The sequence below is a fragment of the Chelmon rostratus genome, chromosome 11 (assembly GCF_017976325.1).
Source record: "Chelmon rostratus isolate fCheRos1 chromosome 11, fCheRos1.pri, whole genome shotgun sequence".
Lineage (NCBI taxonomy): Eukaryota > Metazoa > Chordata > Actinopteri > Chaetodontiformes > Chaetodontidae > Chelmon > Chelmon rostratus.
In genome coordinates this window covers 22,820,905-22,835,722 of record NC_055668.1, presented here as the reverse complement: position 1 = coordinate 22,835,722, position 14,818 = coordinate 22,820,905, and the positions used below count along the sequence as shown (strand labels likewise).

The 14,818-nt window shown below is 39.8% G+C and overlaps 1 protein-coding gene across 1 annotated transcript; it reads left to right on the top strand.

Annotated features, from left to right (window-relative positions):
- Nucleotides 1–457: 457 nt before the first annotated feature.
- Nucleotides 458–12,903, top strand: LOC121613596 (acetylcholine receptor subunit alpha-like). Its single transcript, XM_041947074.1, has 10 exons — nucleotides 458–592; nucleotides 6,391–6,533; nucleotides 9,045–9,089; nucleotides 9,688–9,797; nucleotides 9,900–10,095; nucleotides 10,187–10,424; nucleotides 10,959–11,182; nucleotides 11,304–11,418; nucleotides 11,627–11,841; nucleotides 12,690–12,903. Exons 1-10 carry the CDS (start codon nucleotides 538–540, stop codon nucleotides 12,816–12,818), a joined length of 1,470 nt encoding a protein of 489 aa, XP_041803008.1. The 5' UTR covers nucleotides 458–537; the 3' UTR covers nucleotides 12,819–12,903.
- Nucleotides 12,904–14,818: the final 1,915 nt, after the last annotated feature.

Here is a 14,818-nt window from a genome sequence, read left to right as displayed (position 1 = left end):
TCCATCAGTGACAGCTCTCAGCTGTCCTCCTGTCTGCCTCCCTGTCTCCCTCTCTGTCTTGTCCCCGGCACTGCCCATGCTTGTCTTTCCTCCTTTCCCCTCTGCTGTTTTTCTCTATGCCACTCACTGTTCTCGGCCTCTCTATCTCACCGATCTAAGATGCCATACTGGAGTCAAGAACAACTTTCACATGTATGACAAATGATGAAAGTGTAGATTTGTGTATACCTAACTTACGCACAACCACAGACAGACAGACACTCCCAGCTGTCTCCTGTGCCTTGAAGTGTGCTGAGAGGTTGTGATGTTGGTGGGTGGGGGGAGGTAGAATGGAGAAACCAGAGCTCACTTACTGGCCAGTCCAGCTTCCCACTACTCACTACTCACTTTAACTCCGAAGTGACTGCTACAGCTTTCATGCATATGTCTGCTTCTGTGTAAAGTCAGTTCATAAGTTAGCTTGCGACCTGCTAACTGGTTAACAGCACATTAAACGGATGCTGTAGATTACAGGGCTCTTTGCCGTCTGGTGGAGATATGAACCTTTCTATGGTCCAGATCTTGCTGGCATGGATTCTCGGTGTATTTGCTGGTAAGTCTTCCTGAATGTGTGTGCATGTGGAGGTCTTGATTGATATTTGAACCTTCTTGGTTTTGTTTTTGGGCTTGCTGTAGAAGCACAGGTCATGAAAAGTCTCCAAGAGGGACTGACCTGTTGTTGCTACAAATCTAAATTAAATCTCATGACCTTCAGCTATAGTCAGCTTTATTTATCATCTTATTATTTATTCCTAATGTACTTAAACAGAGCTCAGAGAACAACTTAGCAAACATACAGCTAAAAGGACAGAAAAGATGAACATAGAACTAGTTAAACATTGAACTATAATGTACATACAAGTGGACTTCTCATCTAGTCAAGCTGTAATTTCCAAAAAGGTTATGTAAAAGTACTCTGCATGTTGCTACATTGATGTTCTCTGTGGATAAGGTACTGACCTCTCCAGTGACTGTACAAGCGTGCCAAGAGCCCACAGTCAGAAACAGGAGACAGCTTCCAGACACATGGCCGGGAAGTAAAAAAAAAAAAAAAAGCTACAATGTACACTCGGTATAAGCAATATGGATAAAATCCTGACAGGGGATATGTAATTTTATTTCATGATATTAAAAAATACCATGATACAGGACATTTTCTTTAAAAAAAAAAATGAATAAAAAAAACCCTGTAAAATGGGTTTATGGATAAAATAGCCAGACAGGAATCGTGTTTTGAATAATCCAGTGAATTCAATTCCTGACACATCAAAGTGCTTTGTAACATTTATGTAAAAGTCATAATAATTCAATACAGCCTTAAAACAGACCTGCATATTGGTTAACAACATTCCCATACCAGCCTAACAAAAGCAGAGATACGAGGGATACCTTACATGGTATAAAAAATATTAGGAGGCGGGGAAAAAAACTTAATCAATAATCATAATTCTGCGATTCTGAATTCATACAATACATGAAATTGTGCCTGTTACTTTCTGTGCAAAGCGCTTCTAAAAATGTGAGTGTGTTAGCATTTGTCCTTCAGGTAGCCTAAAAAAGGCAGCTCAGCATTGTTAGCATTCTTGGCTGGACTCATATTTGAGTCATTTACTGTAGCTGATGTCCTCTTCAAGAGTGATTTATATTTATCAGTGAGTAAGTATGGGTTTAGTGTCTTTGTTCAAGGACACTTTGACAGGACGCATGCTTGCTGATGCAGACCCTGTCTCTTTGGGGGGATGAAACATGTGACCTTTCAAGCACTGGACAGTCTAACAACCAGGCCCACCCTGCCTCCCCAAAACAAGAAGTACTTTACAGACTTTTAAATCACCTATAGTTCTATGCTTAATCTTCTCTTTAATGATTTTCTATAAGATTTGCCCATGAAATGCATTGTCTGCTTATCCTTATCCACTTATTACTGCAAATTAACACACTAGACATTAGTTAAAGGCTCATGCAGATGTATTTTACAGACTCTGCTTTGAAAGGAAGACTGTAATTATAACTTAACATGATTGGTTTATCTGGTAAGAAGCAAAAACAAACTGAGACGATGACTTCAATTACTGGAAACGTCTACATAACATGAAATTAAATGATCTACTCATGAAGCATTTGGGTTTTGGCAGTACCTCAAAGAGAACACATGATTTAAGATTAACTGTAAATCAAATCAGGCTGAAGAAAAAAAAAGCAGGGAAATATCGTCGTGTCCTCTGTGTTGATTACAAGGCCAATACATTACACTTGAGTATACTTAAGTAAAACCTAAGAATATTCACTTCAAAGATACTACACACATACATAATATTAATAACAGCTGAATGAATTCTCTCTGACATACAGTATTATGAGGTTTAATCAAAAATGACCAGCAGTTTAAGTGTTTTACACTTCATAATTGCTTTCATTTGCTTGCATTCATTGCGATCAATGTTCACTGTTTATCTTTAAGGTCTTTCTATATCATGCATTTTGTGTCTGCAGAAGAGAGATTACCAGTACATTAATTCCAATAGGATTATTCACATTTTACACAACATCCAAACATTTTTTGTATTGGGGTTGTATAGAATCAACCTGTCATATAACTAAAGCCATTTAAAGTGATTCACAAAGAAGGAACAAATAGCTGCTAGGTGCTAGGTGCTATATGTGATGAATCCTTAATTGTAACAAATTTTGAACCTTAAAAATAAAGATCCAATCACCTGTGGTCTCTGGAAGGGCCACAATGAAACAACTCAAAGCATATAAAAAGATTTTGCAGTATTAATTTCACTGAACTCCAGGTTGTATGTATCCAGTGAGAGCTACCTAAGCGTCATCACCATGACTGGCTGATCAAACTCAGAAGACATCAAGAAGACAAGTAATCTGTCTCATTAAGAGATCACAGCAAGGAAAACACACAACAGAAATGTTTCTTCTATGTACAAGATTAACAACAAAATTCACCTTCGGTGTCAACCAGAATACAGTATATACAAACAACAGAGATGCAATAAAGGTGCATATCAATACCAACTGTTGTTCTCAGGTCACGTGAGAACATGGGATACAGTCCTGCTGCCTAAATCACATGACCTTGCGAGGCAGCTTGATTGCAGCATCGCACAGCCTGCCCCAAATATATAGCAGAGACACTAAAGCAGTTTTCAAACATGAACTGTGAACAGTGTCTGCAAAATCAGGTGTGGACATTGTCCAGAGTAGCCTTTTCAGGAGGAGGAGGACAACTCATCCATAATGAAGACTGTTCATGCATTGCTATCAATACTACATGTATTTGGACGTATCAACAATATCGATAAAAGGCAGCATAGTGTTTACACAGTGAATGACAGTTTGTAAATACATCTTAAGGCCAAATCTCCACTGGTGGACGCATTTCTATTGTTGCAGGTATGTGCTGTCATGCCACCCAACCCTAATTCAACCATGTTTGACTGAATGCAAAAATTCATGCCCATTCTCTGAAGGTTACAGGAAGTTACTGGGAAAGCAGACAGATGAGGATATTTGAGTGTTAGTGGCTACCTCGTCCTTTTTCTTTTTAAGCCTTGCTCAAATGCCTAGTCAGTAGGACCGATTCCCTTTCCTCAGCAGAATTTTCACAGCCTGTCATGTGAGTCAAACCAGTGACATTTGGTCAATAGCTGGTCCACATTGTCATAGACTAAAATGCAACTCTAAATAAACTCCACACCCACACTTTTGTTGCCTTTAATGTCGCAGTAGAAAGAGCCTTAGTTTACTACTTTACAGTGCTGGTTCATGTGGAAATTAGAGTTCAGTAGGCAATGACTGACAGCTCCAAGTGGCTGCTCTGTCCCGCCTCCCTTCTATTTTTGTATGTGCCCAGATCAAAGTGTGCTAGCACGACAACAGAGAGGGAGCAGGAAGCCGGAGACAGACAGAGACAATGGCTCACAGCCAAGGAAATGTAAAACTGCACCATAAACAACAACATCACACTCCTATTCCAACATATATTTGAGAAAGATGCCAAGAGAAGTCCTGAACGGGAACCAAACACAAACTATGTGGCTGGTTTGTGTGTGTGTGTGTGTGTGTGTGTGTGTGTGTGTGTGTGTGCTCTGCTCTGCTCTGCTCTGCTCTGCTCTTCCTGGCTAAATGAAATGAGACACTAGCATGCTCAGTTCAGGCTGAGTGTGGATTGCCAGCAGATTCCAGAAATAACATGCAAAGGACGCAACTTCGGGTAACAACCTGGCAAGCAGAATATCTTATCTATTTGGTAATTTTATAACAAAGTTATGTGTGTTAACTGTGATTACATGACCAAAGGTGATGCAATCGTCCACTTGCAGTACGAAGTAAAGCGTATTACAGTAATAATGCCTACATGTGGGTAGGGATGTGACAAGAACTGCACAATCATGTGATGCCCATCACAGTTGAGCTCATTACCGTCATCGCCACAAATTTTCTGTCATTTCTTTTGCTGGTGAAAGTGACAGGCGTCCATATGGTTTGTGATAGGAAATATAATAAACACAATACTTCAGGTCCATTGGAAGAAGGAGGGACAGTTCATTAAACATATAGGAGATTTCTTTTGAATGTGTCCGATTATTATGACTTATTTTAAGGCTTGCATACTTTCGATAGCAATTCAATTTAATATATTATACACAGACATAATAGACAGATGACAACTGCACGTATGTCAGCATTTAGAGTAGGCTGACTTAACCAAGCCCCCTCCTTTGGGCCTACACCACATGTGACAGCCAGACCACAGGGGTATGTTGCTTTATCACCACGGTAAGAAAAAATCCATACCGTCATAGCCCGACATGTGGGCATGTGCAGTCATTTCAGAAAAGCTATGGGAACTGTTGATTGGTCAACAATAACAGCTGATACTGACTGATCATCTGCACGAAATTTGAGTGAAGTATGCCAAACAGCTTCATGCAATAGATAAAGAATTTGTATTGGGGAGTCTCAAACATCTAACAATATCTATTAAGATTAAGGTTTGAACTATTAATACAGTATATTTATTTCATGTTCATAAGTTTAATTTATCTTGCCACAACAACAGAAACATTAAGGTCATGGGAATTCAAAACCTCACTGGGTCCGAAAGATTCAAGATTGCCTTTATTGTCATTGAGCATGGACATGTCAACAAATTTGCATTGCAACCCCTGCGTTAGAAACAAAGATAATAAGATAGATAAGAAAGATAATAAAATAGAATAAAGATAATGGAATAAAATTAAATAAAATGGAGTAAAATAAATAAATAAAAGAATTTAAAAAAACTCATTTTATTGTTGTAATTTAGTCTGAGGTTTCAATTACTGCCAAGTACTACTACTTTTTAGATTATGATTAATATGATTAAAGATATAATGACCTGATGGTATATTTCCAGAGACAAAAGGTCAAATCCCAGTCAACTTAATTGTGATCGGCATCAATTCACTGGCCTGTTTCAGTAACCATCCAAGCATTTTTATGGTTGCCTATGGCATAATTTATGGGCCCATAAAGGCATGGCTTAAAAAAACTGTATGTCTGCTAACTGGAGACATCTCTTGTATAAGGAGGTGTTAAATGCAGGTTAACTGTTATGAACTTTAACTGATCCAGACCTAATGTCAAGTGGATTGGCCTGGAGGTGGCTTTCCCAAACACCCTCTTAGCACTCAGATTAGGTTCGCTCCAAAGCCTACAATAGAGACACAGACTTGATCGCAGCGCTTAGACAACTCAGGGGGCATTCAGCGTGGAGGCTTTTCACCAATATGGAATGCCAGTCACTTGACTGCTGTCTGTAGCCGTCTGTCCCTGCTTCTCTCTCATCTGATAATTCCTCTCTCTTCCCGTCTTTCTCTCTTCCTAGAAACTGTCTGACAGACTCTCCCAGTCACATTGAAGGGTTTCGGGTTGCTGGTTGTAAGACAGGGAAATGTTTGGTGTGTGAATCACAGTTGCCTCTTGCTTCAGCTGTGATTTCAGTTCCGGTGTGAAAACATTTGTGGGGACATGGGCGTCAGCTGGGTATGGCAACATGTCAGACCTCAGCCAAAGTGAGCCCAAAATAAAATTTGTTCTGAATGTATACAGTATAAGATGTACATTACATCCATTAGTTCAGAAAAAAATTGTTTTACATTTCTTTCCTCAACACTAACACCTACACAGCCCAAGTCTGTGGTTTACTCTCCTTATTGATCACTCAATCTGACTGACCTCTGACCTTCCTGTGCAATACATTCAGAAGATGAGACTCATGGAGTAAAGAGTGTACATCAAAATAAAGCTTGACTGCCTGATTGAATTTTTGTGTATGTCTGTGTATCATAGGTCCTGTATTCTGCTCAGTGGATGAGACTCGTCTGGTTAAAGACCTGTTTACTGGTTACAACAAGGTGGTTCGTCCTGTTAACCACTTCAGTGAGGCCGTAGTGGTCACCGTGGGACTGCAGCTAATACAGCTAATCAGTGTGGTAAGAGAGAGAGAAGGAGTTTGTACTGGCAAAGACAGAATCAAACTTAGAAAAGTGGCATATCAAGCTTACAACATTTTCACTTGAGGCTTTCAGGATTCCTTCAAATACTTGTGAGTGTGAAGACCATGTGTGATTTAATTTCTGCATTTTAAATAAAGAAATAAATTAAAGACTATTTTTACAATAACTTAGCAGCTCTTTTATTGCCCTTGTACTTTTGTAAGAATACACTGATATCTGCAGTTATAGTTTCACATGGGCAGACTTGTAAGTATTGTACTCTCAAACAAAAACTGCTGTTTCACGAAAGACAAGCCATATTTTTAAACCCTGGGACATGTGCACAAATTTAAAGCACTGCTTATTTAGAAAGAGGACATTTCTTATTAATTTTCTCACGTAATGTAACATTCTAATTGCATTACAAGGTCCAAAACAGGGCATCAAGTTGATGCAGCAGCAGACAAGCAAACTGACTGACTGTGAAAATGGCTCTCCATACCATGCTGTGGCAGGGATTTTTTCGACCACTCACACAGCCTCATTGGGTTAAAAACAGTCATGAAGTGAAACCATGCTGCCAACATGGCTGGCGTTAAACAAAGGGGTTTGTCAAATTAATTAATAGCACATGACATGATCAAAACACAAGCAAACAGCCCCATGCATAACAGAAAAAGTCTCAGCAACCTGTGGATCACAAATATTTGGAGCTACTTATATGTCACTGTGCTTTGTTACTGAAATAGACACAGCAAATGTAAAAACCTGCAGTCAATACAGAAAGAATGAAATGTTATGCACTGGCCAAGCAATGTGAAATAACAAAATATTCTGCAACACCTCTGCAATTTACTCAAGAAACAAGATTTACTTCTGTGCATCTGTCACATACAGACCACTCACAAGCTTTGATGCCATGTATTGGCACACAGCCAAAATGATGCCACCACAATGCAAAACAGCCAGGAATTGGAGCCATTTGGGCTCACTGTAAACACCACGGATATTACTCACTCGAATCCAGTCATACTCCCGTTAACGTGCACAAACACGCAACAAGGTTTGTGTGTCGCCCAAAGATTATGCCTTAATTGAACAGACTGGGCGGTCACGTATGCCTGTGTGGGGTCCGCCACTTGCACTACGGACCCCGGGCCACAGCAACCATAGATATGGCACGGCGGCCACAAACACCAGCATATAGGCGCAGAGACGGCACGGCGGCCATAGAGACGGCACGGCGGCCACAGAGACGGCACGAGACGGCACGAGACGGCACGGCGGCCACAGAGACGGCACGGCGGCCACAGAGACAAGCAGTCCAACACAACCACAATGCTAATAAAAAAAAAGTCGCTCTTACTGTTCGAAGCTCTCCTTCTGCGTCGTTCCTGAGCTTCAACGGGCTGTAAAGATGACCATGTCTGACAGTCGACTTTGAGAAGTCCTTCGACAACAATTACTATTTTAGAAATTAAAACGGTCCCTTCCCATTTGTCGCATACAGGCGACTCACAAGCTTTAAACCATGTACTAGCATGGCAGCCAAAATTATGCCAACATAATGCAAAACAGCCAGGAATTAAGGCTTATTATGCTCACTGTAAACAGCACGTGTATTACTCACTTGAAACCAGTCACACTCCCGTTCACCGGCACGTAAATGCAACAAGGTTACGGTGTCACCTAAATACTCGGCCTTAATTGAACCGGCAGGGCGGCCACTTATGTCTTTGGGAGGTCCGCCACTTGTACTACAGACCCCGGGCCACAGCAAGCATAGATACAGCACAACATAAGCAACCCAACACAAGCAGCTAAACACAAGCACAACGCTAATAGAAAGTTGCTCTTACTGTTCGTAGCTCTCCTTCTGCGTCGTACCGGAGCTTCAACGGGCTGTAACGATGACCATGTCTGACAGTCGATCTTTCGAAGTCCTTCCATGACACTTATATTTCATAAATTTAAACGGTTTCCTCCCTTCTTTGGGTCGCAGTATCCAGTATTTCCCACAAGCTGTCGATAGCAGACAACAATAAGCTGGTTTTAGCGAAAAAAAACTTCAATGACCGCTGCTAGCAAAACCAAACATTCTTCCGTCCATTAATTTAGTAGCTAGCTAGCGTACCTGAAAACAAATCTTTAACTTCACTGGCATGTTTTAATGATAAAGCGGACGGTGTCCATCTTGAAAGATTTAATTTTTCCTCGAAAAATTTGGTGTAGAAAAGCCAACTTTCGGCCAAAGTCACGGTCGCGTTTTCACCGTTGACTGCGTTCAATTCAAATTTGACTGTTGCGCATGCGCACCCCCTTGCCTTTAAGAAAAATGGAGGGAAAGGTTTGCTTTGAGTTTGGAAGTTGTGCTTTTTTATTGTTTGGTCTGAAATATTTAAAACCTTACAGAGAGTCCTTAAAACCATTAAAAGGTAGTTGCAAGCATTTGAATTGTATTGTGTTATGACATATCTGATTGTTTTCTTTTTCTTCTTCATCTTTCAGGATGAAGTTAACCAGATTGTGACCAGTAATGTCCGTCTCAGACAGGTAAATGTGGTTCTTGAATTCATGCCAACAAAACATATGCTAACCATTCATATAGAAATACCAATAACAATAACTTCAGTGGGTATGCTACATGGCAAATTGATAAATTAATCGTATTTCTCAAGAAAGACCCTTCTAGTCATTCATGGTTATTGTTTTTTAGGATCTAAAGCAATGCTTAGCTTTGCCAAAAAGTGTCAATCAACATACACGGTTTTAATGCTTTTAAAGTTTTTGCCATAACAAACCTGTGACACCAACAATACAGTTACTGAGCTAACTTAAACTACTTATTATAGACTTTAACAATTAATGCGGTGTGGAATTTATATACCTAGCTGCAATTGGATCATTATTCTTATCATACACTTAAATACTGTGTGTATTTACCTGTTGAATATAGCACACAAATTAGATCACAAATGAACGATCTTTGCTGTTTTAACTTGCTGCATGATTTTCTTATAAGGAGAGGGTAACTGAAATAAGATCTTGATATATAAATAAGGTAGGATTTGTGACATGGTGGCTGCTGAACTTAGCTCTATCACTACATTAGTAGACGAAATGATCCAGTGTTCACCAATTTTCATCCCAGCAATGGTTAGATGTGAACCTGAAGTGGAATCCAGATGAATACGGAGGCATCAGGAAGATCAGAGTCCCTTCAACCGACATTTGGAAACCTGACCTGGTGCTATACAACAAGTAAACACACAATTTTGTCTCTATGGTGTGCTAAACATCTTCAAACCTCATTTTGCTGCTCTAGTCACACTCTTCCTCTGTCTCTGTCCTCCTCCTCGGCAGTGCTGACGGTGACTTTGCCATCATTCATGAAACTAAAGTCCTGTTGGAACACAATGGGATGATAACATGGAACCCTCCAGCCATCTTTAAGAGTTACTGTGAGATTATTGTCCTCCATTTCCCATTTGACCTGCAGAACTGTAGCATGAAACTGGGAACGTGGACATATGATGGACTACTGGTTGTCATCAACCCAGTGAGTGAAATTTATCCAATACATTACCTTTAACCCCTTTGTGATACCCATTGTATTGTAGTGCATGATTTCCCACTCTTCTGTTTTTTAGGACAGTGATCGGCCTGACCTCAGTAACTTTATGGAGTCAGGTGAATGGGTGTTGAAGGACTACAGGAGCTGGAAACACTGGGTTTACTACACCTGCTGTCCTGACACACCATACCTTGACATAACCTACCATTTCCTGATGCTGCGGCTGCCTCTCTACTTCATCGTGAACGTCATCATTCCCTGCATGCTGTTCTCTTTTCTCACCGGACTTGTCTTCTATCTGCCTACTGACTCTGGTACGTATATCCTGGTGGGCTTTGCAGTGTGTCAAAATGTGTCCAAAAACATTCTAAAACCTGGATGGCGATTAAATAAAGTAGATAAGACCATGCACCATTTTCATCTAGTTGTATTAGTAACCGATTTCAAATTTATTTGCGCACAAGTGGAACGTATCAAAAATATATTATGAATGTAGAAACTACAAAAAAAGCAGATAAAGTCAAATCAAATCAAACTTTATTTATATAGCACTTTTCATCCGTTTAAAATGCAACACAAAGTGCTTCACAAGATATTTTCAGATGGTCCTTTAGGGCCACTTTCATGTGTGGAAAATCCATTAAATCCATAGCCATCACTGTGATTTTCATTTTAAATCAAAGACTGGAATTTTCCAGTCATTTGATTGTACTAGTATATTAACTTATTCCAAGTCCCTGGTGTGATTATACAACACTAGACCATAGACAAAACACTAAAATATTAACTCAATATTCCAAGTTTGTCAGTTTGTCTGCAAGTCTGTCTTTGTGTGTCCATCTCTGTAGGTGAAAAGATGACTCTCTCCATCTCCGTCCTGCTGTCTCTGACTGTCTTCCTGCTGGTTATTGTGGAGCTGATCCCCTCCACCTCCAGCGCTGTTCCTCTCATCGGGAAATACATGCTCTTCACAATGGTGTTTGTCATCGCCTCCATCATCATCACTGTCATCGTCATTAATACACATCACCGCTCTCCCAGCACGCACACCATGCCCCCCTGGATCCGCAAGGTTTATATTGAGTTTTTATTACCTGTGATAATTTAACAAACAGCATCATTGTTGTGTGTGACTGATAAAAAAAATTTTCGGGAAGGAACGTAATCAAAACCTGCATCTGTCTGTCTCGCAGGTCTTCATCGAAACCATTCCCAACATGATGTTCTTCTCAACAATGAAGCGTCCCAGTCAGGAGATCCGGCAGAAGAGGTTGTTCCCAACTGACATGGACATCTCTGACATCTCAGGCAAGAACAAAGACAGATTTTTTTTAATACTGTGGCCATGTTAGTGTAACGTGCAGATTTTATTGTTAGTAGTATGTCACTCACAGAGATAATGCCAAATGATCTCAGCTGTGATGAAGCACTAATTATAACATCAAGCTTTTCTTACATGCTTTACCATTAAAAAGGTATCATGCACTAAACAAGTAAGTAATAACAGAATCATTAGGGAAAACAGTGCATCCTAATGTTGTCCAGGACTGCGTAGCTCTTTGTCTATCCCTACAACTACAACCTGTCCCTGCTCCCTCTTCTGCAGGTAACCCCACCCCCACCAGTGTCACCTACCAGTCTCCCATTGCTAAAAACCCTGATGTTCGCAGCGCCATTGAAGGGGTGAAGTACATCGCAGAGACCATGAAATCAGACGAGGAGTCGAACAATGTAAGACAACAACTGCGTGAATAATGGATGCAAGTGTATGAACCTGTAAGATTTTCTGAAATTTATAAAACAGCTGGAAATTCAGCTCGTCAGCCATCCATATGTTTATTAGGTAACTAAAAAGCCTCTACCAAGGCTGCACAATAATAGAAAATATTGTATTTAAAAACTAAAACATGTTTAAAATGTTTGTTCTGCATCTTCTGTTTCTGCCTGTGATGTTAAGTCATGAGGTGAACTGTCAACCAGTGGAGACTTCAGTCTGCTCACCCAAAAAATAGTAACCCTGTGTAAAATTTGTCATTTGTGTAGTGCACTTTTGGTTTTGTATTGATTACACAAACAAGATATAACGTGTTGATTAGTTTTAGAAATGCTGGTAGGGAGATGTTTTTTAAACATAAGCCAACCCCCTGCTGGCTTAGCCTCATATTTAAGGTAACCATGAGAGTGCTATCAATCTTCTCATGTCTCTGCCAATAAGCATCTTTCCCAAAATGTCAAACTATTCCTTGAACTTTCCGTTAAACCTCATTCAAATCTGTTTAAATATCCTGCTAATTAGACAAACAAATGGGTCCAAAAACAGTACATCTTTAGCAGCGGCAGTTCAATTAACTAGTGATTTACCACATCGCTAAGAGTCAGTTAAGCACATTTTGAAATATAAAGCAGCAAAATCTCATTGAAAATCAACCATACTGCCTTTACCAGGGTGAACAGAGTCAGTGCAAAATGACCCATCACCAGAGTGTCACTCACTTATTCGTAAATAATCACATTACGTTAATCCAAAGTCAGAGGTCCTCAAACATGACTTTCTCGCTACCCGTCCCATCTCGTTCCAGGCAGCAGAGGAGTGGAAGTTCGTCGCTATGGTTTTGGATCACATCCTGCTCTGTGTGTTCATGGCCGTGTGCATCATCGGGACGGTTGCTGTATTTGCGGGAAGACTCATCGAGCTCAACATGCTGTAGAGACCTGACCCATAAAGGAGACTGTGTGTTATCAGGATAGACGTCTCACTTGGAGATCCACCAGAGAAGTGCTTGTCAGTGGACTGGTTCAGGTTGTGTTTGCTTTCTTCTAACCCACAAACATACAGTCTGAGTTGATTGTTGAACGCTGTAAAGTTTGTGTATTTGAGGAGACTGCAGCGAAAGGTGAATCCAGGCATCTCAAAGGCATGAGTTTCGTGATCTAGATGGGTCATACTTGAAGCTATTGTTGTCACAAACAATTTTTCTACTGTTTTAGTTGTTTGTCTACAGTGTTTTATTGCTGCAGGTCACTCTGGTGGGCTCTGTGAGTGTATTTTACTATGGTTATTTAAAAACCAGCACAGTAATAATTGATTTGTTTTGTCTTTTTTGGCAGCTTGATTTAAGGTCAGAGACATTTCATGTCCACTGTACTGAGGACTAATGGAGAATGGATGCTACATCATTAGGAAATACGAGTACTTTTTATTAACATTTTGAGCGAACAGAAAATTCCATTCCTGTAGGTCAGTCGAGGGCTTCAGCTTAGAGTGAATCTCTATGTAGAAACCTGACTTGAATGTTCCAGGTAAGGGAAGAAGATGTGTTCAGCTTGTTAACAGACCTACTCATTTAATTGGATCTCAATCCAGTTTAATTATCGGTTCCATCGAAGGAGTCTCATTGACAAAATACTCTTGGGGCTGTGTTCCAAATCCCATGCATTTAACTTTAGTATGTACTGCAGCTGATTTGTTACATGCAACATCCATACAATTGGGACATACAGCTTCATCATAACATTGTGCCTTGAACTTTGATCCTGTATGTAATTTGGAAATGGAGCAAAGACTTTGTAAGAATCCCGCTCTCCACAGCTCAGTCAATGTGATGTATTTTCCAGTGCGTAGAGGATTGTGGGTCAGAACAGCCAGAAAAGCATGCTGGAGGACATCCTGCTATTTTTGGCATACTGCATTTAACAAACTATGTATTGGGACATTCTAAATACTTTTCTGGTAACCTAAATAGTGCACTAGTATGGGTGCTGGAAGGCAGCGTTGGTCTTTGAGTGCAGGCAAGATATTTTCCTGTCTGGAAGTTTTATTGTTTTGTTTGCCTGACACTCATTTGACTTCTGAACTGTTACAGTATGAGTCAACATTGTGATTTGTGCAGACATGCATGGGTTAGTGGCAAGGTTTGCTTTGTTACTGACACATCTGAATTCCTCTGAACTCCGTTTTAGTTTGTCAATTGCTCATTAGTTTATTATTTTTCAGTCAATTTAGACTGATCTGCTGCTTTAAAAATTGTGTATTTTTCAGTGAAAATGTGTAAAAACCACAAACAGATGTGTTGTAGGAGGGTAGAGTTACTGTTGACTATAGACCTGACAAGTTTGCATAGAATTTTTTCACTGGACTCCACTATCAGGCAGCCACCTCAAAGCTGCATCAAGCTGGTGTGCTGCTCCCCTATAACAGTTTTGATTGACCATAGCTGACATCAGTACAGTGATTTGAATAAATTAGTTCAATCAATTGTTTCTTGTTCAGGGAACATGGGGTTAAAGATGACTTAGAATTGTTCTATGCTGCTTTGATTGTGCTATACACAGTGACAATAACAAATAAACAAAATAACAAAGGAACATTGTTAAGAAACAGATTCAAATTCCATGAAATTTAAATTTGAAATATCACAGGTGCGATGTTGCTGCCTGTGTTCACAGCAAGTAGCTGAGGGCAACTTGATTTATTTTGCAGCTGTGATTCCTTATGACAAAAAATTGGTTTAATAATAGTTTTGCCATCATATTGCATTGATCATTTATTTTTTTTATATTCGTAGGTTTGTAGATGTGAAGATGTGTAGAGTGAAAAATAAAAGTAGTTCATCATTTACTTAATGCCATTTTCTTTCTTAATATTGTTGTATTATAGTGATATTGTTATCTAAAGCTCAGACTTCACTGATTTCTCATTGCTTCATTG

Excerpts from the sequence above, each read along its gene's own strand:
- LOC121613596 (XM_041947074.1), top strand. The coding sequence starts at position 538 with ATGAACCTTTCTATGGTCCAGATCTTGCTGGCATGGATTCTCGGTGTA. Across the intron at positions 10,425-10,958 it reads CTATCTGCCTACTGACTCTG|GTGAAAAGATGACTCTCTCC; the intron begins GTACGTATATCC and ends CCATCTCTGTAG. Across the intron at positions 11,842-12,689 it reads CAGACGAGGAGTCGAACAAT|GCAGCAGAGGAGTGGAAGTT; the intron begins GTAAGACAACAA and ends ATCTCGTTCCAG.